The 25,528-nt window shown below is 39.2% G+C and overlaps 1 protein-coding gene across 4 annotated transcripts in view; it reads right to left on the bottom strand.

The window, feature by feature from the left end:
- Window positions 1-25,528, bottom strand: part of LOC134620304 (rho GTPase-activating protein 6-like) — a 105,876-nt gene that overhangs the window by 47,238 nt on the left and 33,110 nt on the right. The window contains exon 2 of one of the 4 annotated variants that reach the window (XM_063466388.1): window positions 10,363-10,469. The exons of 2 other annotated variants lie outside the window; for them this stretch is intronic. Coding sequence is in view for 1 of the 2 variants with exons in the window: in XM_063466387.1 (XP_063322457.1) it covers window positions 5,103-5,144 (42 nt within the window). In the remaining variant the exon portion in view is untranslated. Of the gene's footprint in view, window positions 1-5,102; window positions 5,489-10,362; window positions 10,470-25,528 lie in introns of those variants that run through there. One more of the 4 variants, XM_063466387.1, reaches the window with a different exon arrangement.

Here is a 25,528-nt window from a genome sequence, read left to right on the forward strand (position 1 = left end):
CAAAAGCTGATTCAGTGACCACTGATTCTTTTATTCAACTTGTTCAATGACATTTAAGAGTGTGAGACAAGAAATAACCAGTTAATTATGTTAACTGTTGGATAGAATAGCATTAGACTGTTAGATCTCATTTACTTTAACCAACTAAAACGTCCTCGAGTTAGGGGACCACCATAATATGGCTGTTGAGTTTAAGGTCAAGATGGTAATTTGTCCAGTGTTTCTTTTAATGAACTAGGTTAAAAAAATATCAACAACTTCTACCAATTTCAGTTTTACATAATTTTGGTGTTATATAATGACTAGTCTAACTCACTTAACTTTAACGGAAAAAATAGCATAATCATAGGCTGTTAGCATTGTTGACATGTATCTTAATGTTCCTGCTTCTGTTAATATAATTCCAAATAGTACACTATGTAAAATATAAATGTAATGTAAATCTAAAATGTATACCTCCTAGTAGGGATGCCACTTGAACTAATATCAACAATACTTTTAAATGCTGAAACACATCCCTACAACTTTTCTAGGTGATTATTCATGCTGAAGAATGACACTGGAAAAATGACATGGGGAAGATGGCAAAAGTGACAGCTGATATTGTTTTTGTGAAATCAACTATGTTTTGTAGGTTAAAATATTTGCAACATTACATGCATGCTTAAACTAGCGTAAAATAACTAATGCTATAACTTCTAACTTTCTGATATCGTGACATGCCTATTAGTGTAGTATGTGAATTCCTATACTTCACACTTGTTAGAAATAAAAATTGTGCATTTTAAACCTGAAACGTTATGCTAGCTGCCGCATTGTGCTACCATTTATAACTTGTTGACCGTCTGACCAAACACCAGTCTTCAACAGTTAAGACGACAATTTAAAATGCATGCCTGACCAAAAAAAATGGTGCTCTTAGCTCATTAGCTAGCATCAGTAGCATCATGTGGGGTTTATGTTTCTCTTCCTACTGGCTGAAAATTGGTTGGAAGTCCCTTCCTTTCCAAACCACAGCGAAACTGGCGACCTCTGCAGGTGTGAAGTATAAAACTTCACAAATAAAAAGGCAAGTAATTGTAACACAATACAAATAGCTTAGCAAGCACTGACTGAGAACTTAAGAAAGCCTGGTTATTTTTTTTAACAATTACAACATCAATATTTAATATACATTCATGTTTATCCTGTTATCCAGACTAACAAATGTTAAGCGATAAGATGGGATCTAGCAGTTTAGTAGTAACACCTAAAAGACAACTAGCAGGGCCGGAGGGAAAGTTAGACGCAGTGCTGTCTTAAAGATAGAAAGCTTTTACGCAGCTCAACTGTGTATTTAAGCAGCTCAGCTGTGTATTTTTCCTTTTTCAGTGCTGATAAACCATTACATCAAGAGTGATTTGTTCCTCTTAACATTTTTAGAGTCTTTGCGGGTGATGAATCTTGCCTATGTTGACTAAAAGGGTTGCCTGTGTATCATTCTTATAATCCTCATAATACCACGTAAAACCTGTAATCTACATCTACAAAACAATTTCCTCCCAAGACAAAAGCTGAGTGATCAGCCCAGAACGGTTACGTGTTTTCCCCATGGCATTCCAATTGGAAAATGGACTCTATGAGTAGAATACATTGAATATCACAAAAAAAAAAAACATATGCTTGGCCGCCTTGAGGGGATATTAAACCTTTACGCACTGGCAACCGCAAGGTGCTGGTGCACATCTCTCTCACTCGCTTTCTGTATTTGTTTTGGTCTTTTCCATTCCCGTGCTTATCGAGTTCTGTAAGGTATAATCCGAAATATTTATCTAGTCTGGCATGAACAAAAAAAATAACAGATTTGTTTATCAGCAGCATGTAAGAAGCAGCTTGAAGAGGCATAATGCCCCTATTAATACAAGTCCAATTTCATCTGGAATTACTTCTTTGTCATATCTTCAAGCCTTTCTCACACCAAGCGTTTATGATTTATGAGCCGACAGTGCACATCCTGGCTGAACACTCACTTGTATTTGGTTGTGATGCACTGTCAGGATGTAATTCTTATGCCTTTACCAGCTGCTTTTTGTAATACAGCGATGTCCAAGTTTCCGAATGAAAGACTTAAAATGTTAACAATCAATAGATCCTGTCTGAATGAATTTCACTTCAACAGCTAGGTAAACTTCTTGTGCCCAAATCCAAAACTTGCTTATTTTTGCTTTTATTAAGTGTAGAACATCTAGAGAAACTATGCCAGATGTGTCCATACAGCCTCAGTGAACCCACATACTCATGCACAAGCTGAAGTGAAAAATAAAAATAAAAGAACTGCAACAATGTCGAGGCAAAAGACGAAGCTATGTTTACAAGAAAGTCTGACATTCCAGTGCCACTTAGCATTTGTAGTCTTTACCGGACAAACATTTCCTTCAGTGGTGGCTTTTAATTAATGAGAAACTATCATCTACTCTTCTGAGTCGAGGCTTACTGATTACATATTGCCCCTAACGGTCAAAACCGACAAGAAAACATAGGTTAATATGTAGGATTTACATGATTAAGCGCCATTTATTTTAAAAAAAAATGACACGAAACTTAACTGCTTAAGAATTATCTTTGGGTTTGGGACAACCAACGGGAATGTAACTGCCTTTGGAAAATGGTAATGTGCAAGGTTACCATACTGAGTCTAAACACTGAAGAAATTTGTATTTCTAAACATAAGCTACAATCTTTAAGTTGCCTTATGGATTTAATAACCTTACTAGCTAGCATTATTAACTTTTCTTACTTGATACCACTTTAGCTTAATGTGATACCTGTCTTAAGTTTACTGTTTGAGTCTAAGTAAAGAAGACGCAGGAGAAACACTCTGCTATATTATGAGTGTTATGTTGTGACGAGCTTCCCTGTGCTTAACATATGTTTGGAAAGCCACCGTATTTATTCACCGACCCGAGCAGTAGCTAAATAACGACATATGATAAGTGTTTAAGAAATCTGATTATGTTTTGAGTTTCTGAAAGAGAAGAAAAGAGGGATAAATATATGATTTTTGAATCGCCAAATATCGGCATCAATATCAGCCTTAAAAATCTGTCGTCTCTAGTAGGGTGAGACGGATATTAGCCATAATTCAGTGTTGTACAGACCAGTTATTTTGACTTCATGCCCACCAGCAGTAGCCTATCTGCAAAGACAGTGGAAGTTCCACACATGCACTTCTGCACTATTAAATGAGGGCAAATCAGCAGCACCTGCTAATATTGACATTTGTCGATGTCCTATTTTTTAACATGAGCCACATGTTTGACCGCATAATCAAGCATGCACCTAACAGAATGATTAGTGATTTTTATGAAAAAGAAACTAAAGACTGTGTTTTCTCTTTCTTTATATGTGGCACAACTGCATTCTGCACCTTTTTTTCTATTGGTTCAGGCCGACTGTCCCAGGTCCATATTCACCTAGCTACTTCCTCCTACTCTTAATTCAGGAGCTGTGCAAAAATCAAAAAGACATCAAATCTATAGGATAAACATTTCTTCACTTCCTCTTGCTCTGCCTTTGATCTCCTCCCAGTTGTACTCAACTGGAAAACGTCCACAGGGTGGCATTCAGTCGGAATGCAACTTCAATAGGAATGCCACTTACTGAGCTCTTCGCCCTGACCCTAAGGGTGGTAGGAAACTCATGTTAGATGCTTGTACTGTGGATCACATTCATTTGGGCACTACTATTGTTTTTTTTTTTTATCCAAACAAGAACTTAAGCCATCAATATGACTTTAAAGATGCTGTCCCCTTATTGTGGCTTTACAATTATTAAAAGCTGTTTGTGTTGGTCCAATCAGAGCAGTCATTCTGAGGGCTTTTGGTATGATTTTCAGCCATTTATTATTGGGCTCACAGATGCAGGCCACAATTTCAATAAACAAATACAAATCCAGTTACATCAGATTTCATTTCTCTAGACAGACGGCAGCCACTGTAACTATCTGGTCACTGCACCAAAGCCTCATTGGCCTCTGCTGGATGAATTTTAGACACGTAACTGTGGGCCATGTGGCGATGGCTTTCACACCACACGGGACCACAGCGCGATGGCCAGCCGAGCCAAAGAAAATTGTATTGTTTTCCAATCAGCGCTCTGAGCTTTGTGAGGGCTTCTAGCCACAGAAACACTGCTCATAAACGAGCAGGCGGACCGCTGGAGCAGTCAGCGGAGGATTCCTCACCACTTGAGATGAGACAGGGCAGCAGATGGAGGGAGAAAGGGTGGCTGAGGAATCTGTGTCTACAGCAAAAACCGATCCAGTTAAAATGAACCTGTTCTGCAAAGCAACCCAAGTGGCTGCTTCACCAGACCTTCTGGCGATCTTCAGAATTCAGAAATCTGTCAAACACACGTCAAACACAAACTGAGGAACAAAAAAAAAAGACGCTGACGGAAACATTTTTGAAGGTGCAGTTCTCACAGCAGCCCACACCGCTCCACACGGCCTTGACCCATATCTGTGGGTTTTGCCTTCATTTGGGCCACGGCGCTTCGAGGTGTACAATGTCAAACACAACACCTGTGGCTCTCCACAGCGAGCTGGCAACAGGTTTCTGTCTTTCTGACTCGCTTTTCAAAAACCAGGAAGCATGCGTGGTCTTGTGTGCGTGTGTGCATATGTACGCGCTCTGCGCACCACATGCCTCTTAAAAAGTTCCATCACAGGAAGTTTTTTCTCTTTCTTTTTCTTTTTTTTCGTTGGCATGTTGAGGCCCCTTTGCTCTGCTTAGGTTCAGATTTCTGATTCACACCGACTGAGTGACGTTTATGAGGTGAAAGCTCTAAAAGCTGGTGCAGAATTGGGCTTTAACTTGGATTTGAGTGGCTGCTGATAAAATAACGGTAATTCTCAGTGGCACTCTTTTTTTTAATGCATGATCTCAGATATGAGGAAAGAGAGAGAGGCTTCATATCGATACACAACTGCATCGTGCAGGAAATGAACATCTTTCTCAGGCATGCGCGCAGAAACTACAAGATGTAAGCCCTCGAGTCTCATCAGTGCACGCTCCAGTCGCTGTCATTAATCCACGGCTAATAAACCTGAGGGGGGTACTTACAAGATAGGAATTCTGCCTGTCGAAGAACACGGAGTCTCCCATCGTCCCGAATAATTATCCACATATAGTAAATAATGCAGCTGCAGTAAATGATATCCCAAGTCTCCCCCTCCAAAAAAGAAAAGTGTCTGTGCGCGTCAGGACGGACCGCAGGAAATGTGTCCGCAGGTCACTTGTGCGCTCTGCTTCTTCTCACATTAAAAGACAGCGAGAGATGTTGGAAGTTTGGAGACTGCGAGTCACAACAGAACCCCTTTTAAGAGTTTCCACAGCAGTGAAAAGCGCGTGTCAGGAAACGCTCTGTGCCAGAAGGGACACCATAGCGCGTAACGCGTAACGGATCCATACTGCGCGCCCCGCGAACTGTTGTGAAGACAGATGCTGAACCAGAGCGAAGAGAAGCGAGACAGCGAGCAGAGACCCACGTCAAGCTGGCAACGCTACTGACTGATACTTCCGGCGTAGGTTTTCAAACTAAGACTTAACCCTGGCCTTGCGGCACAAATAGAAGACGGATACTGTATTACCAGAAACAAACTAAACAAACTGCAGTTTATTTGTTGACTGGAGAAACGTGTTTCTATGTTAATCCCTGTCTTAAAGCAAAGTAAACCTACACAGCTTTTTTATGGTTTTATCTTTTGTGTTAAGCACATTGAGTTTGCCCATAATGTTATGTGCTATATAAATAAATCATAACTCCAAATCAAAGGGAAAAAACACTATAACTACACAGGCAAGCTTATACTATACCAGTACATTGACTTTCAACTCATGAGAACCATATATGTGCTTTTATTTTGATCACAAAGTCGCCTCTTTCCGGTCTATTCAGCGTTTTTCTGGGTACTCGATGCTTAAAGCCGGAGAGAGAAAAGAGAAGGATGGGCGGGGCTCTGAAGAAGGAGGACCAGCAGTGCAAAAGCTTTTGATTATCAACAGCAGGGTAGAACAAATGTTTTCATGTCAGTGACCCACAAATGGAGCTCCACAGTTTATAAGATTTGACTGAAGAAACCCCACACAGGGAGGGTTTTCTTTGTGGATAGCTCATAATATGGAGCTATACGTGCTGTTGCAATCAGGCTGGCAGAATGCTCCCCAGCAAAACTTCACTGTTTTTTGATAAAAGTTGAATCATAACAAATAATAATAATTTTTTTTTTTAAAAATCTCCTGACAGCAGATTAATTTCTGCCATCCTCACTGGAAAATCAAAACAAACAAAACAAAACAACTTGTTGGTCAAGCTAAAAACAAACTCCTTTTGGGAAAGTTGGCATGTCAAAGATGCAAAATTTCTTCCAGCATTGACAAATAGCTCGCTGTAAGCCTAATTACTAAAAGAAATAAATCACAGAGGCGAGAGTGTAACAGATGGACCGCAGAACTGAAACTGTGATGGAGTGCTTCCACTGTAACACTTGGTAGTAATTTTTGTTTATGAGCTTTCCTCTTTGCAAATATGCTTTCAAGAGAGACCATGAAAGGCAGTGCCCCCCCCCCCCCCCCCCCCCCCCCCGCCCTGCCACCAAACCCCCTCTCCACCCTCCCCACTGGTGCATTTCAAATAAGTTTGTGAAATACTTAATGTGGAACCAGCGTTGAGCAATCTGTGTCAAAACCACTCCACTTGCATCCTGTAGTATCTGCTGTTATTGTTCCATCAATTCACTTGGTAGACATGTTTAACCAACTCAGTCTACTTTATTAACATTTGTCGGGCCTCTTTGAATCCTCCTGTTTACATGCGTCAGCGTGTAACCCATGGCTTCCTGTCAGCTCACTTGTAAAATGATGTTACAGGAATACTGCCTCAGACTCTGCATAAATGATAGATGTAGCCACCATGATGTCATCCATTGTTTATAAAGTCCCGTTGTGAAGCACTGGTGTGAGCATTTTGTCCATTGCCAGACTTAGTTTTTGGAAACAAGATGTGTTTAGGGGAAAATTCTCACTTACACTTACAATTCTCAATTACAGGAAAGTTATGGCAAGAGTACTGTTTTGTTCGGAAAACACGATTTGCAGTATAATAGTGGCAGCTGTTTGATTGCCCTGCTTCTGTTGTAGTATTTCTGCAGCAATATCCACAAATAGTTTACTACTGTAAAATGTAACAGCATATCCTCACCAAGGGTCAACCTCAGATGTGGAAGAGTTACATTATTACGCTCGAGTGGCAACAATTGCAGTTCCTCTAATGGCCACTTGGGGCTGGTTCCAAAAAGGAGTCAGTCCCCAAAGACTCCCACGTCAAAACGTCCAACTTTACAGCAGTAAAAAGCATGTTTAAAGGTTAGCACAAAACGTATTTTGACATTAAACTGGATTTCTGCACTTTGTGTGTGCACTGTTTGTGCATTTGGAGTATTTTTAGCTGATCATTATAACTAATATGATTGCTTTCTTTGTGCCACAGATCATCCCAGAAGACTGTGCTTCAGTTTTGGTAAATGAAATTCTAGGATTTTATTATACTAAAATTGAACCCATAAGTATTTTGAGTGCAGATCGCTAACCCTGCTAGACAGCGTTAGCTGATAACTTGGCACTCCAACTGTTCATCAACATAATGTAACTGCTAGCTTTCAAAAACCAAAATGGCAGCATCCAAAACATAGCATTGCAGCTTCAAAATAGTCCAAAAACAACTTTATGGCTGCCTTTACCATATCTAAGTCCAATTTACTGTATATGGTTGTCATCCATTCACTGTGAATTTAGGCTGGTATGTTTTTTTAAACCACAGCAGTCTATCAGCTCTGATGCAATTTCAGATTAAACCATTAAAAAATGGAATCTAGCCACTAGAAATGATGCTGGCTGAATGTTAACACTGTTCTCGTCACACATACACTGGAAAGTCCCTCATACATCCTTAATCAGAGTCCAAATGAGAAAAATATTGAACCATGAAAAGGTTTAAATCAGTGATTTGTAATAAACATTCATATTCCCATGAGTCTTTGCACTCACTAATGAAAAAGTAATGTAATCTACCATAGCTATATCCAATAGTGTGCTATTTATATTCATTTTTCCCTCAGTGGCATCAGCACTTACAGCATTAAATTGTCTTAAAACCCTGTAAATTAGTGTATAGAATTTCTGTATTTTTATAGTATTTTTACAATGTAACTGAAAACTAAAAAGAAAAACAAAGTAACGCAAAATTAAAAAGTCCTTGAAACTATCAATGAAAAAAGTTAACATGTTTGGAAAGGTAATAAAAACACAGTCTTAGAAGCCACAGACTTCTAAGACTCCCTCCCTCTCTGCTGGCCATGTAAAGAATGCACAATAAAAGCACTTCTGCACTGGCTTTGCTTTTTAAACCCAACAGCTAACTCCATCTTTTATATACAGTCTATCAAGGCTAGTAATAAATATCAAAGTACAGCGAAACAAAAAGAGCACAGTGTGGTTTTATCAAAGCGCTCATAAACAAACCCCTAGCAAGAGTTAATAAGACGTATTTGCGCTGCTCTGTGGGAAGGGTGTTATTGAGAAATAGCTGTTTTCTAATCTTATATACAGAACGTGTGAACGGGTTGGTAGGAAAAATGAGAAACTGGATTCCTCTCTTATCAGATAGTACCTTTTAAAGAATGCCGAGGAGTTCATAGGAGCACTCACTTTAAAATCAGCAGATAACAGATTCCTTAACTCCCGAAGACTGACTCAGCCTTAAAGCAGGTGCTGTGGTGTACAATATACTTTGTATCTCACACAAGAATCATCAAGACACTGCACTGATATAAAGTTACCAGCTAAAAAAACACATGCTCTTGCAGACAATAGACTCCTGCTTATCAGATCTTCTCCACAAGGTTTTGAATGAGATGCGTTTATTGTTTACAACAAGTTAATCATCTTTGGATTAAATGAAATCAGCAGTGTGGTATTTCATTCACATATTTGCGCTTTTTTCAATGAACTTTATTTGTGCGTGTAGCTGCTGAAATTTCACCTTATGATTTGTGCTGTGTGTCTTTTTTTGTGACGTGTCCTGAGTCAGAGTCGCAGAGGAGCTGAAGCATATCCTGGCATGCATAACGCAAGTAGATGCACATTTCTAGCTGTAAAATCTCTTGTGTTTGGAATGTTGACGAGCACCAAGAACACAAAAGGAGCGACATAAGTGAATGACTTTTTGATAGGCAAATGTTCTAATTCAAACGTTTGGTCAGGTTTTAGTCATTTAAACTGCAGCTGTAAGTAATCCTGGCAGGAGAATTGCTTACCAAAAATGACTAAACAAGTGACTCAGTGTTTAAAAAAAAAAGGTGTTTTGTTTTGCAAAAGAAAGCTCCGACTGCCCTGTTAAGGTTGCTAAAATTAACACTGGATGCTCTCCCTCACTGATAAATCTGTAATACAAATATTTCAAAAGTTGCTATAAACCAAAGGAGAAGTCCCATAACATTAGCACCGCAGTTCCTTTAACGGCTACTTGAGGGCAGCTGCAAAAGTGAGTCAATCAGGAGCTTATTTCTTCTTCTATAATAACGTTACAGGGGAGATTTTTTGTTTTTGTTTTTTAAATGGCCAGTTTGACAGTGCAGATACTTTGTGTGGTCAGCAAACTGGACTTTTCGGCCATAGCATTTCATGCATTTCATGCTCAACTGTGGGACAAATAATATGGCCTATTATTGTTCTTGGTGTTGGTATTTCATTAGTCTGTTATTTAGTGTCTTCATAGCTTAGCGGTTTAAAGATTTGCCAACGCATGAAAGGTTGTGGTTGTGTCACGAACGGCATCTGATGCAAAAATCTGACAAATCAACTATGTGGCGTTATCAGGTGTAGCTGAGAGAATCTGCTAGTAGTTAGCACTATTTAGCTTGACATATAGCAGCTATTGAAGAGGCTTGCTAACAAAGATAGATAGCAATAGTTGCTAAATCAGCACTCCACCTTCTCGATGAAAATACTGCAATTTCTTGCTCAAATAAATGAATAAATAAATGAATAAATCATGTTACAGCTTAAAAAAGTCTATGGTCAAACTCTGCCCACGTATTTTCATGGTCATAAATCATCATATCCCCTTTTTTCTTAGTTTAATCTTTATCTAACTTTAGTACACCTAACCTAAACTAGCTAGATTGCTAGTTTATAAATGTATATATATATATATATATATATATATATATATATAGATATATATATATATATATATAGATATATAGATATATAGATATATATATATACATTTAGCATTACTACTAAGAATTAGTAAAATTGTTACCTTATGTCTCCTTTATTTTATTTGTCCATTTTCTTTTGCTTATCCATTTCAGGGTTGCTTAAGGTCACAGGGCAAGAGGCGGGGTACACCCTGAACAGGTTACCAGTCTGTCACACATACACAAAGACAACAATTTATGCACACATTCACACCTTTGGTGAATTTAGAGTCATTTACAATGATTACTTAGGCCAATAGTGTGGGAGGAACTCCAAACAGAAAGGCCTTTGGTTTGCAAGAAGGCCCTGGTGTATATGTGTGGGTGTGTGTTTAATGTCTTCATCCAGAATGTGTCAGAAAACCCACGCAGGAAGAAAATAAAATTGAATATTTATAAAATATCTGACTAGATTCTTGATAATAATGTACATGAATAAAAGGAGGGGCAAAGATTTAAAGGTGAAATATACGATCTAACACATTTTAACGAAGGAAAGTTCAGTCTTTAGCACCACAGTTGTGTTTAATGGTCCTGAAGGAGGAGCCTATTATCTCGTAAAATGTTATTTCAGTGGTCCTGTGGCTCACACACAAAAATGCACTGAGCCTGTGATAGATGCTAAAGGAGAGGCAGTGCAGAGGGGAAGAAGAAAAGCGAGGAGAGCAGAAATAGACGGACATTAATGTATGTATGCACAGTGTGAGTTGGTGGGGCTCAGTTTACTGCTGCATGTTAGAACAAGATTAAATTGTTCACGAAGGACACTGCAGAGCAAAGCCTGACTCTACACGTCCCCCCTGAGCCGACCATCGCTCCTCGTATCATCATTAAACTGTTAAAAGGATGCTGAAAATGAGGCTGCCTGTGATCATATATCACCTTCAAAGCACGCTCCGGATTTTCCACTGTTGAATTTGGCTCGGTGTGTTTTTGTTGATGTGTAATGTCTCAGCGATTAAAAGTCGATCTCGAGAAGAAACGGCTTGAAATTTTGGGGTGAGAGAACAGACGGCGAGGATTATTTTCAGTGATTTATACTCATGTTGTGTTTCTGTATGCCTATTCTCAAGCAAATTAAACACCAAAACAGTAAAAAACAAACAAAAAATCCCCAAAAAACATTGAATGCAATATGCAATTGAATATTTTACAGAGAGAACATGAGGCCGGACTATAATTCCAGTTCTATATGGTTTATGGCTTTGCAAACTGCAAAAGTTCATGTTTACATTGTTTATTTCAGGAGGAGCGGAGCCCTCCCTCCAAAAGCCTGAATGCCTGAGTTGTGAAATCACTCCATTAAGTGGAAAGTATTCTGTTAAAGTGCTTTAAGACGATCCAGTATAAGAGAGAGAAAATCCTGTGAGGCCTCGATCTGTTTAATAAACACTCACAAAATAGATGTCACATGATAGAGGCATTTGCATCGCCTCATTCTGCGGATGCTGGGTAAAAACGGGTTTAAAAGCAGAGGATATTTCATGCACGTTATGTATATAAACTGAAGCAAATGAGGAAGGAACTTCAGCCTGCATTCTTGGATTGATCTGCATAAACTGAATGGAATTTAGAATTCAGCTATAAATACAATAGCAACTGATTAAAATTTAGTCACGAATAAATATGCCTCTGTGAAGTCTAATAATTTAAATGAATCAAGCCAAAATAATAAAAAAAAACATGGTCTTTAACACATCAGGTGTGTGTTAACATGATGTCACAATCTTCCCAAGAGTGGACATCCCGCCAAATTCAGCCAAAGGTCAGACTGTGTAATGCAAAATTTTAAAAACCCCAACAGCTCAGATATCTCAGACTTCTCAGGCCTCAGTTAGCATGTTAGGTGTGGAAGTTCATGATAATGTCATAATGTACTAGACCAAAGTTAATGTTTGGCACTTATTATTAAATTCACAACTGGCAAATACCAGACACAACTGTCAAGCACGGTGGTGGAAGTATGATGATTTGGGCTTGTTTTGTAGCCACAGGACTTGAGCAACTTGCAATCACGGAGTCTTCCATGACCTCCTCTGTATACCAAAGTATTCTAGAGTCAAAATGTGAGGCCTTCTGCCCAACAGCTATAACTTGGCTGATACTGGGTCATGCAACAGGCCAATGAATGAAGGTGCTGGAATGCTAAGATTGGGCCTTAAGAGAGCTACACATAAACCAGGGATGTCCAACTTCAAGCCAGCGCCGGTGTCCTGCAGGTTTTAGATGTGTCCTTGATCCATATCAGTTGATTTAAATGGCTAAATTACCTCCTCAACATGTCTTGAAGTTCTCCAGAAGCCTGGTAGTGAACTAATCATTTTATTCAGGTGCGTTGACCGTGAGTGATATCTAAAACCTGCAGGACACCGGCCCTTGAGGCCTGGAGTTCCCCCATCCCTGGCCTAAACAAATGCCAACAATCTCAACTGAAGGAACACCGTAAAGAAGAGTGGACCAAAACTCATCCACAGTGATGTGAGAGACTAATGAAGTCATACAGAAAAAGATTACTTCAAGTTAGCTATTGAATCATCATATTTAGTTCTTCCTACCCTACGTCTGCATTTTGGCTTAATTTTTGTTAAATAGATGAAGACACTTGGATATATTTTGCGTTGTTGTTCATCTCAGGTTGTATTTACCCAGTTTTAAGACTTTTATAAGAAAAGTATCATGTAATTTCTTTCTAATGTCCTACTGTGTAAAACCTTAGAATTGACAAAGCGTGTACTTAAATTTCACAGTGATAATAAATTGATGAAAATCATTACATTTTCATATTCTGTGGTTTTTATATATATATATATGTTAACAAACTCTATTTATTTCCATATTTCTTAAATTTATCTTTACTTTTCTTCTCTTTTCATTTTTTACATGTATTATGTTATTAGTTTGCAAATATATGTATCAGTTACACATCATGCAACACCAGCTGTGTCATTTAAGGTGATTTACTTTACTAAAAGCTCAATTAAGTTCACTTTTATTTATATAACATCAAATCACAACAATAGTTTCCTCAAGGGGCTTTATATTGTAGGGTAAAGACTCTGCAATGATACAAAAAGACAAAAGAAAACCCCAACAATCAAATGATTCTCTTTGAGAAAGCACTTTGGCGACAGTGGAAAGGAAAAACTCCCTTTTAACAGGAAGAAACCTCCAGCAAAACCAGGCTAAGGGACCGGCAGCCATTTTCCACGACTGTTAGAGTGAGTACAAAAGAAAGTTTGAGAAAAACATTTAGCTGAAAATAAAATAAAAACATGACTTTAGGAAAAGAAATCAACTAAAATAATACTGCATACTTACAAATCTAACTAAAATATATACAGGAAATGAAAAAAGTTATCGAATACAACAGCACAAGAAAAAAAAAATGTGAAAAACTCAGTCCACAATCACCACTTTGATTGTTAATTACATCGTTGTTCTTAAGGTTTTATCTCTCTTTCTTTCAGATGCTGATCTTTCACCTTTAGTTTCAGCTGCAAGGATGAAGGTGTGAGAGAGAAAGGGGAGCGGGTGGGGGTAAAAACCTGGGCACACATAAACGAATTTACAGCAGGAGCTGCACAAAGAGGCTCCAGGGGATGACCTCAGAACTGGGGAATGTGTGTGTGTGTGTGAGACAGAAAGAGAAAAAGACAGCACCGTGGATCCCTTCACTCAGGAGGTAAATAGAGAAGTCACTTACAAACAAACACGACTTACAAATTATATCTTGTCAAGGGTTTTCAGACCACATTTAAACTCTAGAGACGATCTTCATCCAGCAGTGAAAAAAACACACACCAAAAAGTTGTTTTTAAGGGGAACTGATCACTCAACATAGACCAAAACCACACACACACACACTTGCACACACAAAGTGACGACGGCATGGGTCTGGATTCAATCTAGAGGCTTCTATCAACAGACCAACCCACTTGTCCTAAATCACCATACTCTGTCCTGAGGGCCAATGAGGGGGAGAAAGGAGGGATGTAAAGTATTCTGAGTACTAGCTGTGCATTGCTTTAGCTTTCATCTCCATACCACCTCCATCAGAGCATGCTCAAAGCTACTGGGAGGACAGGACTGTTGTTCCGTGGAAATGTTTGTCCTGACAGGATACATTCAAAATGAGATAATACACACTCCCAGAATATTTTTAGCCAGTGCGGAAGATGTAATTCCAGGGGGGTTTATGGCAATTGCGCAATTTATTTAAAATGAGTTGCAAGAATGAATCCAGGCTGCCTTTTTAAGAGAACGTTATGAGGATTTATTTAAAAAGTTGGCTGAGAGATGAAGTTACCATTATCTCTCATGAGGAATATATCAAACAACACAGTGCCAGAGCTGCTTGTGCAATCATCACAAAATTTAATCCACTGGTTTGTGTTCATTGACGCTTTTTTGTCTACATGAGCACAAGAAAACAGCTGGAATACATTAAAAAAATGAAAATAAACTTAAACAAGAAAATGTAAACACATAAATAGATTTGTTTAATGGTTTAACCTAAAGTTAAACAGATTTTATGGAGACAGACTTTCACCTGTGGTGTTCTAGCAATGGAAATCTCCAAACTTGGAGAAGTTGTAGTCACCTGAAAATGGTGTCAATAAGAAAAAAGACATAACACAAAGTTTTTTTTGACGGCAGGATATTCACATGAAACAACAGTTTGAGCTTCACTAGTTTTATGCTTTCATATTATTTTTGCAATTTACTTTCGTTTGCGCTGATTCATTATGTTTCAGCACCAAACTACTTGGTAAGTTTCAAGAAAAGATCAGGATTTGGTTTTAAATACAACACAAACACCCTGTTTGAATGCTCATTTTCTAGTGGGCATTAGTATTATGCCACTTGTACTATCCCTTAGCCTTCTAGTAGATTAATTTATGGTGTTGTGGAGGTATGTAAGGATGAGACGAGAGATCTCAATTTTCCCCTCCAACTTTAATCACTGCTTTACACAACTAAACATAGAAAACGCCAAAACCTTCACCCCCTCACGTCCCCTAACCCTGGGTGTGAGTGGAGCCACCTGGTGGTCTGCCACAGTGTCAATTTTAAAATCCTAGGTCACAGTTATTGCGCAACATTTCTGGAAAACTTGACTGATAGTCAAAGTCATCGATGAACTTATGGTGTATCTGTTGAAATGACCTGCGACATGATTTCCTCCATTGGCTTGTTCTCGAGCTATCATATTCACAAAGTTGGGTGTCCAGCGGTGTTCCAACAATACCCCATTAGCATTTCAGCGCTGAGAGGTTAAAAGGACGAAGGGCTGAAGAGACAAATTTGCCACGTTTTTAACAATTTGCCATTAGACTGGACTGAGTGGAATAGTGGTGATCCTTTAAATTCAGTTCACTTATTTAATTCAGTTATTTCTTATATAGTTCCGGTTCACAATAGTAAACCCAACAGCCTCAGAGATATAACACTACCTCAGTTGCTTCATATCTGCAAGTACTTGGCAACAGTGGGGGAGGAAAAACTTTCCTTTAACAGGAAGAAACCTCTGGCAGAACAAGCGCATTTGAAGATTGAAAGGCATGTGGACATTTGAAGGGCCTTAATTGAGGTGTATGGTTGTCTACTTTGGACTAGCTCGACTGGCATTCAGCAAAACAGAGATGTAAGGCAGAGGGATACAACTGGCACTGTTTCTTCAAAGACACATGCCTGAACTATTTTGGTGTTAATATCCCTGAGCCTGGTTCTAATGTAGGTTTCTTCCTGTTAAAGGAGAGTTTTTCCTTCCCACTGTCGCCAAAGTGCTTGCTCAAAAGGGGTCATATGATGGTTGGGGGTTTCTGTGTTTCCTTTGTATTATTGTAGGGTCTTTACATCATAAAGCACCTTCAGGCAACTGTTGTTGTGAGTTGGTGCTATATAAATAAAACTGAATTGAATTAAAAGTGTGCTATACTTAGTGTAATACAAAGACAATATAAAGGTTAGATAGTGATTTCACTTACAGATTTTTTTGCCCATTAAACACTCTTCAAATTGAAAAAAAAAAAACCCCCACCATAATATGATGAAAATTTCTTTGTAAATTATTATTAGACTGTCAATGAAACAATATCGTCTGGGTGGAACATAAGACAAGCAATCTACTGTGTACATAAATTAGGTCTGAGTAATCTCACATCATTTGTTTTGGTAGCTACCGATGAGTGATTGATTTAAATTAAGTGGTGGGTTCAGATTTAGCTTTTGCACACATTCCAAGCCTCTGTATTCTTTCTTAATGCTGTTTGACTCATAGTTCCTCTTATTACACCAAGCTCTCCAAACACAGGCTCTCACTATCACATGTCAACATTCCCCCCCTTGAAACAGATGCTTTTGGGTTGTTGTTGTTTTTTACTGGGACATTTCCAGTTGTTGGTTTGATGCACACCACATGAATAATTATCCAAACATGCCGGGGATTGCACATGTGTCGACATCTACATGTTAATCTTCTTTATTAGAAAACAGATTAAAAATATCCAAGCAATTACAGATGGCCAGTGTGTTTTTGGTCTTGCTCCAGTTAAAATGTTCTCTTTTGCAAACCAGCCATTGTTGATTCTGTCAGCAAGTAAATGGCCTGAGTGGGTTACTACATGCGTATCAGCCTCAGAAATTTTGATTTAAGGGCAGAGCTTGACCTCTAATAGTGCCATTCACAAAAGATTTAAGTAGGAGAAGCAAACATATGTTCATTAGTGATTATTATACACTTTAAGTTTGGCTTTAAGCAAATAAAACTCCTGCAAAACCTTTTTACATCTTGATATCAAAGCACGCTTACATATCAGAGTGCGCACGCACTGATTTCAGCACAGGTTTCTGTGTTTTTGAATGTGTGCATGTACTGTTCAAGTCATATGCATTCCTCTAAGCCTGCTTGTTGTTATTGCCCAACTTTCAGTGGCGTCACCACACTGACAAAACAAATCAGTTTTTCTTCTTGGTGAAGTATGTTCTCTGTCTCAGTCTGTCAGCTCATCTCTGTACATGTTTATCTGTGTCTGTCTCTCTCTTGATGTGACCTTCCAACCTTCCATCCATCTGTCCAGCTTTCTGCCTGCTGCTCTGTCAGCCTGTTTGTGTCACTTGGTTGGCAGCTTGCTCTCTGTGCATCTATAAGTAATACTGGTTAGGTTGTCTATATGAGAGTCAGGCGCTTTAAAGGCATACATACATTATTTTTTGTTATCTTTGAATCCTCAAATTCATTCATCAGGGATCAATGCCAAAAATAGCTGAAATCACCTTAGAAAAATGATCAAGCAAATCATGAAGCAGTCACAAAAAAGCAATATACAATATATTTGTTTGTGGTCACATTTTTATTAGTCTGTTTCTTGTAAGCAGTACCTATTTTGTCCAGATAAAGTGGGTATATTTCAGCATGGCAACCAAGAAAAGAGCTACAAAATGTATTTTTTGTAAAACTAACACTTCAGTTTTAATGTCTCATCCTAATCAACCTTGTTTGAGGTGTACTGGCTGACTGATGATCTGCAGTGAAAGTAGGGAGCAGTTTGAAGAAAGACTGGAGAAGTTGAGGTATGCATGGGAGAGAAGAGGAATCAGGCATGATTTGTGACAGAATGATAGGCTAAAGGGAGCAACCAAAAGTAGAAGACCCTAATCAAGTCATGCCCCCCGCCCCCAACAAGGTAGCTTTTATAACCTTGCCTAACCAGGTAGTTAGGTGGACGAGGTGGTACCGAACCAAGAAACATGTTTTTCATTAGTAAATATTAAAAAATAGCTTAAACGAAGTATGAAAATCTAGGATGTGTATGAGCGGCGAAATGATTTGCTCCACCACCACCTACTCAAACATCAAAATAATGCTTTGTTCATCCTTTAAAAGTCATGTACATGGACACTAATCAGTACATATGAAAGGGAACAGATGAAAAATAGTGTTAAGAGGCACAAATAATGGTGGGAAATTGATGTTGGGAAAATACCATAAATATTGTGTCCAGACACAAATAATTTGATTAGGGCCTTGGTACTGAAGATAATAATATTAATCATAAATCATAGGAGTGTATTTAAAAATAGATAGTCAGTGTGCATTTAATTTTCAGACACTTAAAGAAAAAGTGGATGGTTTTGAGTACACATATATATATATACAAATTTTTCTTGTGTATCTAACTGTGCAGTTTATGAGTTCTCTGTAATAACAGGGTATATTGCAGAGATACTGCATGTAGTTCCAGTACTTTGAACTTCATTTTCCCCAGATTAAATTAAACTGGCCCACATTTATAGCTGACAGGCTAACCTTTCCTTTTAAGCATCTTAGACTTAAATTCAGAAAATAACTCAAAATAACTCAGATGGCCTCCAATCATCGTCGCTTCTTTAACAAAATTAACCGCTGCAGGCAGAAGTAAAGAAAAACAAAACACTGCATGTGTTCTTAGTACTTTAACACCACACTCAAAATGTGTCATAAAGCAGTGCAACTATTAAAAAAACCCCAGATCAGTTAACAAATGTAAAACAGCCCCACAGGAACGTTTGTGGTGGTTTACTCGGCGTAATGAGCTTTTGTAATGATTTGTTGTTCATTGTGAATCATGAATCACTCACAGATTAAGTACAGAGAATTCCAGATGCTGCAACTCAATGTGAGGTTTCAAATTTATTGCCGCAGGGCTGACGTTCTGAGTGAAACATAACAGTTTCTTCTGGAGACATTACAGGAGGCATTCAAAGAATCCTGAACTGAAAATTACGAGAAAAAATTGTGGTAGAAATTAAAACTTTTTCAAATTGTACTTTGAAAAGCAAAGGCAGCAGTCAATTAAAGCAAGACTCTGATAATGGCTGGTCAACCTATAAAAACAATTTTCATGTCCTGGTGATCACTGAAATTAAATTTCAATAATACTTCAGAATAAATGACCAAGAGTGCTGCTAAGTGGTGGTGAAATTTCTTTCTTTCCTTATGGATTATGGAAGGCTTATGGATTTCATTTCTGTCAGAATCTCATCTGAGGGTTGTCTTAGTACTATCGGCATCTGCATTGTCTGAACCAGCAGTGGCCATATCGACATGATTTAATGTTGTTTTTGGCTCTGCTCTCACTCCTCTGAGTGTCACATTCTTTAGATGAAAACACTCTTCCATTCAGTTCACCTTTCAGTGTTACATGGAACTCAATCAGGATTTCAGTCGACCATGTAAGATTGTGTAGCAATGTAAGATTTGAGGACAGATTCCTAATTTGCATCCATAGTCCCTGTGTAAGGAGTAAAAAACAGAGGCATACTACATATGTACACTGTCAAAAAAATTAAAGGAACACTTTGAAAACAAATCCAGTGTTGGGGAGTAACAGAATACATGTACCGCTGTTACGTATTTAAAATACAAAATATGAGTAACTGTATTCCGTTACAATTACCGTTTAAAAGGGTGGTATTTAGAATACAGTTACTTTGTTGAAATAAAGGGATTACATGGCGGTCTTTTCCTGTTTCATATGTTAGGCTATGCTCGCTCTATTTTTGGTAATTCCACACCGGTGGAAACCCAAACAAAACACGCATTAAGATGTTCAAATGCCTGTGTCTCAATCTCGCGTCTCATAATGACGTGAAAAAATATTTTTTAAAATGATTTAATATGAAGGCAATAGGCAGAGTGTTACAGGCAGGTATGGCGAGTAGCCTTCAGTAGTAGTAATAAATCACACAGCAATAGGACATTCATGTAGTTGTAAAAAGCATGATAATATATTAGGTAATCCAAAGTATTCAGAATACGTTACTCTCATTGAGTAACGTAATGGAATACGTTACAAAATACATTTTGGGGCATGTATTCTGTAATCTGTAGTGGAGTACATTTTAAAAGTTACCTTCCCAACACTGAACAAATCAAATGTGAATGGGAAGAAATCATGCTGGATATCTGCACCGATATGTACTGGGAAAAGATTTCACACTGATGGAAATGATTATCAACCTACAGAGGGTGAATTCAAAGACACCATGAAAATCAAAGTGAAAAAACGATGTGGTACACTAGTCCATTTTGCTAAAATTTCATTGCAGCAACACGAAATGGTGCTTGTGCTTGTTTGCATGTCTAACAACGTCGGGACATGCGCCTAATGAGACGACAGATAGCGTCATGTTGGAACTCCTCCCAAGCATCACTGAGCTCCTGGACAGTCCGAGGTACACCCTGACAATATGAAACATAATGTTGGATTTAGGTCAGGCAGGCATCGCAACCAGTCAATGGTATCAATTCCTTCATCCTCGAGGAAATGCTTACATACTCTCACCACATGACACCGGACATTGTCGTGCACCAGGAGAACCCCAGGACCCACTGGACCAGTGTGGGGTCTGACAATGGGCCCAAGGGTCTGTGCGTCTCTCGATGGATATGTTTCCAATTCTGGTATTCTATGGCAAATGCCAATCAGGCTCCAAGTTGATGAGCAGTGAGCAAAGGGGCCAGGCCCTCGAGCCAACCTCATGAAGTCTGTTTCTTATTGTTTGGTCAGAGACATTCACACCAGTGGTCCTGACAGTGCTCATCCTGTTCTTCCTTGCACAAAGGATCAGATACAGGTCATGCTGATGGGTTAAGGGCCTTCTACAGTCCTGTCCAGCTTTCCTAGAGTAACTGCCAGTGTCCTGTAGTCTTCTCCATGCTCAAGACTGTCCTGGGAGACACAGCAAATCTTCTGGCAACAGCATGTATTGATGTACTATCCTGGATAAGTTGGACGACCTGTGCAACCTTTGTAGGGTCCAGATATCGCCTCATGCTGCCACCAGTGACACTGACCCCAGCCGATGCAAAACTAGTGAAAAAACAGTCAGAAAAGATGAGGAGGGCCTTCACCTGTAAAACCATTCCTGTTTTGGAGTTGTGTCAGTGTTGCCTCTCTAGTGGAATTGTTGTTAATTTCATTAACACCAAAGCAGCTGAAACTGATTAACAACCTCCTCTGCTACTTAACTGCCAGATCAGTGTCCCTGATGTTTAACTGACTTGATGTTATTTCATTTACCCTAAACCACTGTTCCTTAATAAAGATGTACAGTAGAGTTACTCTTACTGCAGTGAGTCATTTCAATATTAAGTTCCAATTGCTGGCAGCACAGGAAAGAGAAGCAAAGTAGGTCATAGGATATGATGGATATTTTTACTTATAAAAAATAAACATTATTACTGATCAAATCTGATGTGCATTATGTAGTTGAGGTTTGCAGGGAAGAATGGAAAACATAATGAAACAGAGTGAGATGTCCACATAAGTTGCCTACACAATCTGTTTAGAAGTATGACTCAAATGATTAGCCAGTGCGCTGCACTTTCTACGCTGTTGTTTTCCACTGGAGTTCTTATTATTTCAGTTTTTCTGATTTTATGTTAACCGGCAGCATTCACGCAGTGCTCAACTCCATGACAAAAACACATCCTGTTTGTTCAAGTGCGGCTGAGTATAATCCTTCTCTGTATAATAAAGGCTGCTATCTCACAAACAGATACTTTGTCTTTCAGCTCCTCCACCTTAATTCGCACGTGCACACACGCACACACGCGGACGCCAGCAGACGCGCTGTCCTCCACCTCCCACGCCTCCTTGGCCACAACAGTTGCCATGGTGTCTCGGCTCGCCCGTTGCGCTGGACAGTACAATAACAGGGACGTGTGTGTTTCTGTGATATCGTCTATACGCATGTGTCAGCATATAATAGGACGCGCTAATGTTGTCTAATAGTGCAGTTTATACCCAATAATGTGCTGTGATTCTTCACAAGGTAATTGTATTTGAATACATTTCTGTAAATTTGTGCTGTGTGATGTATTTGGTGGCTGCAGGAAAGTCAGAAATAGCCTGCACTTGTTGCCATAGCGCCACAGTAGAAGCGTCTGGGTCATTATGGGAAGCTGGGAGAGTGACATGAGATCAGCATGCTCACATGGGCTGAGATTGGAGATACAAAGTCACAGGGTTGGCGGTGGTTCTTAACCACACATGTGAGCGATGAACACTACGCTATCACATATTTTCTCTTTTTTGGGTGCTCGAAAGACTTTCCCACAAATTCAAACATTCTTTTTTTATAGAAGCTGACAGTACGTGAAGAAAACAGCAGCCCCACGCGTGCTATAATACGTCAAGAGAGCCGCCATAGCAAAACCTTACTTTGTCTTCTTGCCGCGTGTCGCTGACACAGTTCTGTCTGACGTGGGAGGTTCGGACCTGCTCTTGACTAACAGCCGTTAAGGAGATTTTCTCCCGCGAGCGAATCTCCAGAGACGCCCGAGAGGAGGGTTTGGAATAGCTTGAATAGTAGAATAAAATGTTCACTGACTGATGTGACGCAAGTGTGTTTGTTCAAGCCTCTTCCAGCTGAAGGATAGCTTCACTCTCTGCACATTTATCCAAACACATCGGATGGGCCCTTGTGTGTATTTGTGCACCAGCTTTTGTGTGTATGACTCTGCCATCACGGATATCTGAGATCTGTTAGAGCTGAAACACTGGATGTTTGGACAGCGTTTGAACTCGTTTTATATGAATTCACACAAACAAACCTGTCCTGATGCTTTTAAGTATTCTCAAGTCTTCTTGAGTCTCCTCAAATCCCCCGTCATTCCAAAGATCTAAACTTTCTTGTAATTTTTTAAAGTGGTCTTGAGCAACAGTTCTTTAGGTTTTATGAAGGTCTTTCAAAGTTTTTCTTTGGACTTTGGCAGCTTTTATACTCATTTTCAGTCCGGCCCTTATACCTGACAATTTTCAGAGGAATGTTCTTTTGTGTGTTACGCCACTTGACACTAATCCATGTGTCATTCAAGGATAAAAAAGGTAGTTACTTAAGGGATAAAAGTTTGAATCTATACAATGGGCAGGTTCCTACTTAGCACTTTTCTACTTGCGCACTCAACGGACTTTATACAACTTGTCTCATTTACATGATTGCATCAAGCAGCAACTTGGAGTTTAGCATTTTTAACCAAGGATACTTCGGCATGCAGACTGGAAGAACCAAGGATCGCACCTCCAACCTCATAATTAGCAGCTGCCATGCTCTACCTCTTGAGCCAAGGCCACTTATACATTGCAGAGAACTAGGCAAAGTCTAAGTGACTAAGCAATCTCTTGCAAAAGCATGCAAAGCATGTTGAATGTACAAAAAATAAGCCATAAAATAATATTTCTGCACCAACAAGGGGTTCCAAAACAGCTATTAACTGAAAATTAACAAAATTTCTCTAAACAGTTTCTTTGTCTGACGTGTTGCACTCCAAATCTGCAAGTAGAGAGCCATTTCAGGGCATCAAAACACAATGAAATCAAATTAAACAGTTTTGTATTTCTTATAATGACTTAGCAGTATACCCTGGGTGTTGGTGGGGTTAACATCCAATCAGATCCTTGCCTGCAAATGTATTTGCTTAATGTTTACATTTGATTTTTGAATTACTAATCATACAAGCACCAGGTGCAGAAGCACGGACACAGACAAAAAAGGAGCTGAATGGCTGTTACTAACATACTGTACCTGGCTTCCATTGCCTGTATTGTTCTGCTTATTTTCACCACTATGATAATCAGCTCAGTCTGGTCACCGCCGCACTTTCCCATGCAAATCAATTTGTCTCATAAATTTGAAGGTATCAGGTGTTTGTTTATGCCAGAATAGGCCAAAGCCTTCTGTGAAGGAGCTAAAACAAGGAGGTATCTTAGTGACTGTTGAGATGAGAAATACTTCCCTCCCTCCTCCCTGGAGTCATATCTCTTTCTCCGTCACGCCTACCATCTTCTTTCTTTGTGTTTAAAGTCATCCATCTCTCTTCTGTGTGCTGTGTTTGCAGTACACCCTGCCCCACATCTTCCGACAGTAGCTTCTTTCATTTGACGAATGGAAAACAACAGGTAGCATGAAGCAGAGCAATGCCACAAACGCAATTAAAGCCGCAAGAAGACAAATTTCTCCAGCTTAATCGAGTCTGCTGCAATGATAAAGTAGAAGCTGCAGATTTCTCCCTTTGGTTAGGCCTCCTGTGGACTTTAAACTCAGTTGAACTCTTATGTGAATAACAAATTAGCACAAGTGACACTGCTTTGACATACCCTTCAATTGTGTTTATGAGAGTGTGTGCATTTGCGTGTATTCGGGTTCTTTGCATTTTTCCAATATTCCCTTTTTACAACTATGTGTGCATTCCTACACTTGCAGGATTGCGGGACCAAAGAACATGCTGATATGACCTGTACAGTATATATTTGCATAGCTGGATACACAGAACATAGACGTGTGTGATCAGAGCAGCATGGAAGTCACCTGGCCTGAAGCATATCAAACGGTTACCAAAGTCAGAGTGAGCGGCCTCAATTCTTCTCAGTTCACGGTATAAATATTTAGCCCGCTGTATAAACACAGCAGCGTTTGAGGAATGCGCTGTTCACAAATGAAAGCAATGCTTTTATCCTTTTACTGATAATATGGGTGAAAGACAAAACTGTTGATTCATCCGCATACAACATGTGCAGCTATTAAGTATGTGTCTCTGCTACACTGTTAGCAAATTATCAGGCCATATCAGAGATATTATGCCGTTTTGTTTATGTGCGATCCAAATTCGCCACACAAAGAGAGCTCGGAGTGTTGTAAAATTCTGCCCTAAAGAAATACATCGATTTTCCCCTCAGCATTTCCACTTCAGAATTATCTGATACGCCTGTCCATGCAGAAAGGCGCCTAGGGTAGCAACAGTGTGCCACTGTGCTGTCTGCAGTCTATGTCTTATTTAAGATGTCCTACAGATGGTGCACACATTTCTGTTAACTATTAAAGAATTACAAGTATCTTTTTAGGAAAAGAACAATCATTTAGCACAGTGCAGTTTGTAGGACGCAGGTCACACAGATACTACTATGAGGAAGATATGTTGCAGAGTGAGCTATGTCTTATAACGTCCTGTGTGATATAGTCACATTTAAGGACAAGCAGAAGAGAATGAATGAATGATGGATGGGGTTGGTCGGGTTGGTGGGGGTGAGGTGGAGGAGTACATCATTTTGAATTTGGCTTTGTGAGCCGAAGTTCAAGTCTTAGAGGTCAATTCTTTTCCACACATTGTATGATTTTAGAAACACTTTTTAAAAATATGTCTTGGTTTAGCCATTAAAAATAAGCCCCGTAAAAGAATTGTTTTAA

This window comes from Pelmatolapia mariae, linkage group LG23 (genome assembly GCF_036321145.2).
Source record: "Pelmatolapia mariae isolate MD_Pm_ZW linkage group LG23, Pm_UMD_F_2, whole genome shotgun sequence".
NCBI classification, from domain to species: Eukaryota; Metazoa; Chordata; class Actinopteri; order Cichliformes; family Cichlidae; genus Pelmatolapia; species Pelmatolapia mariae.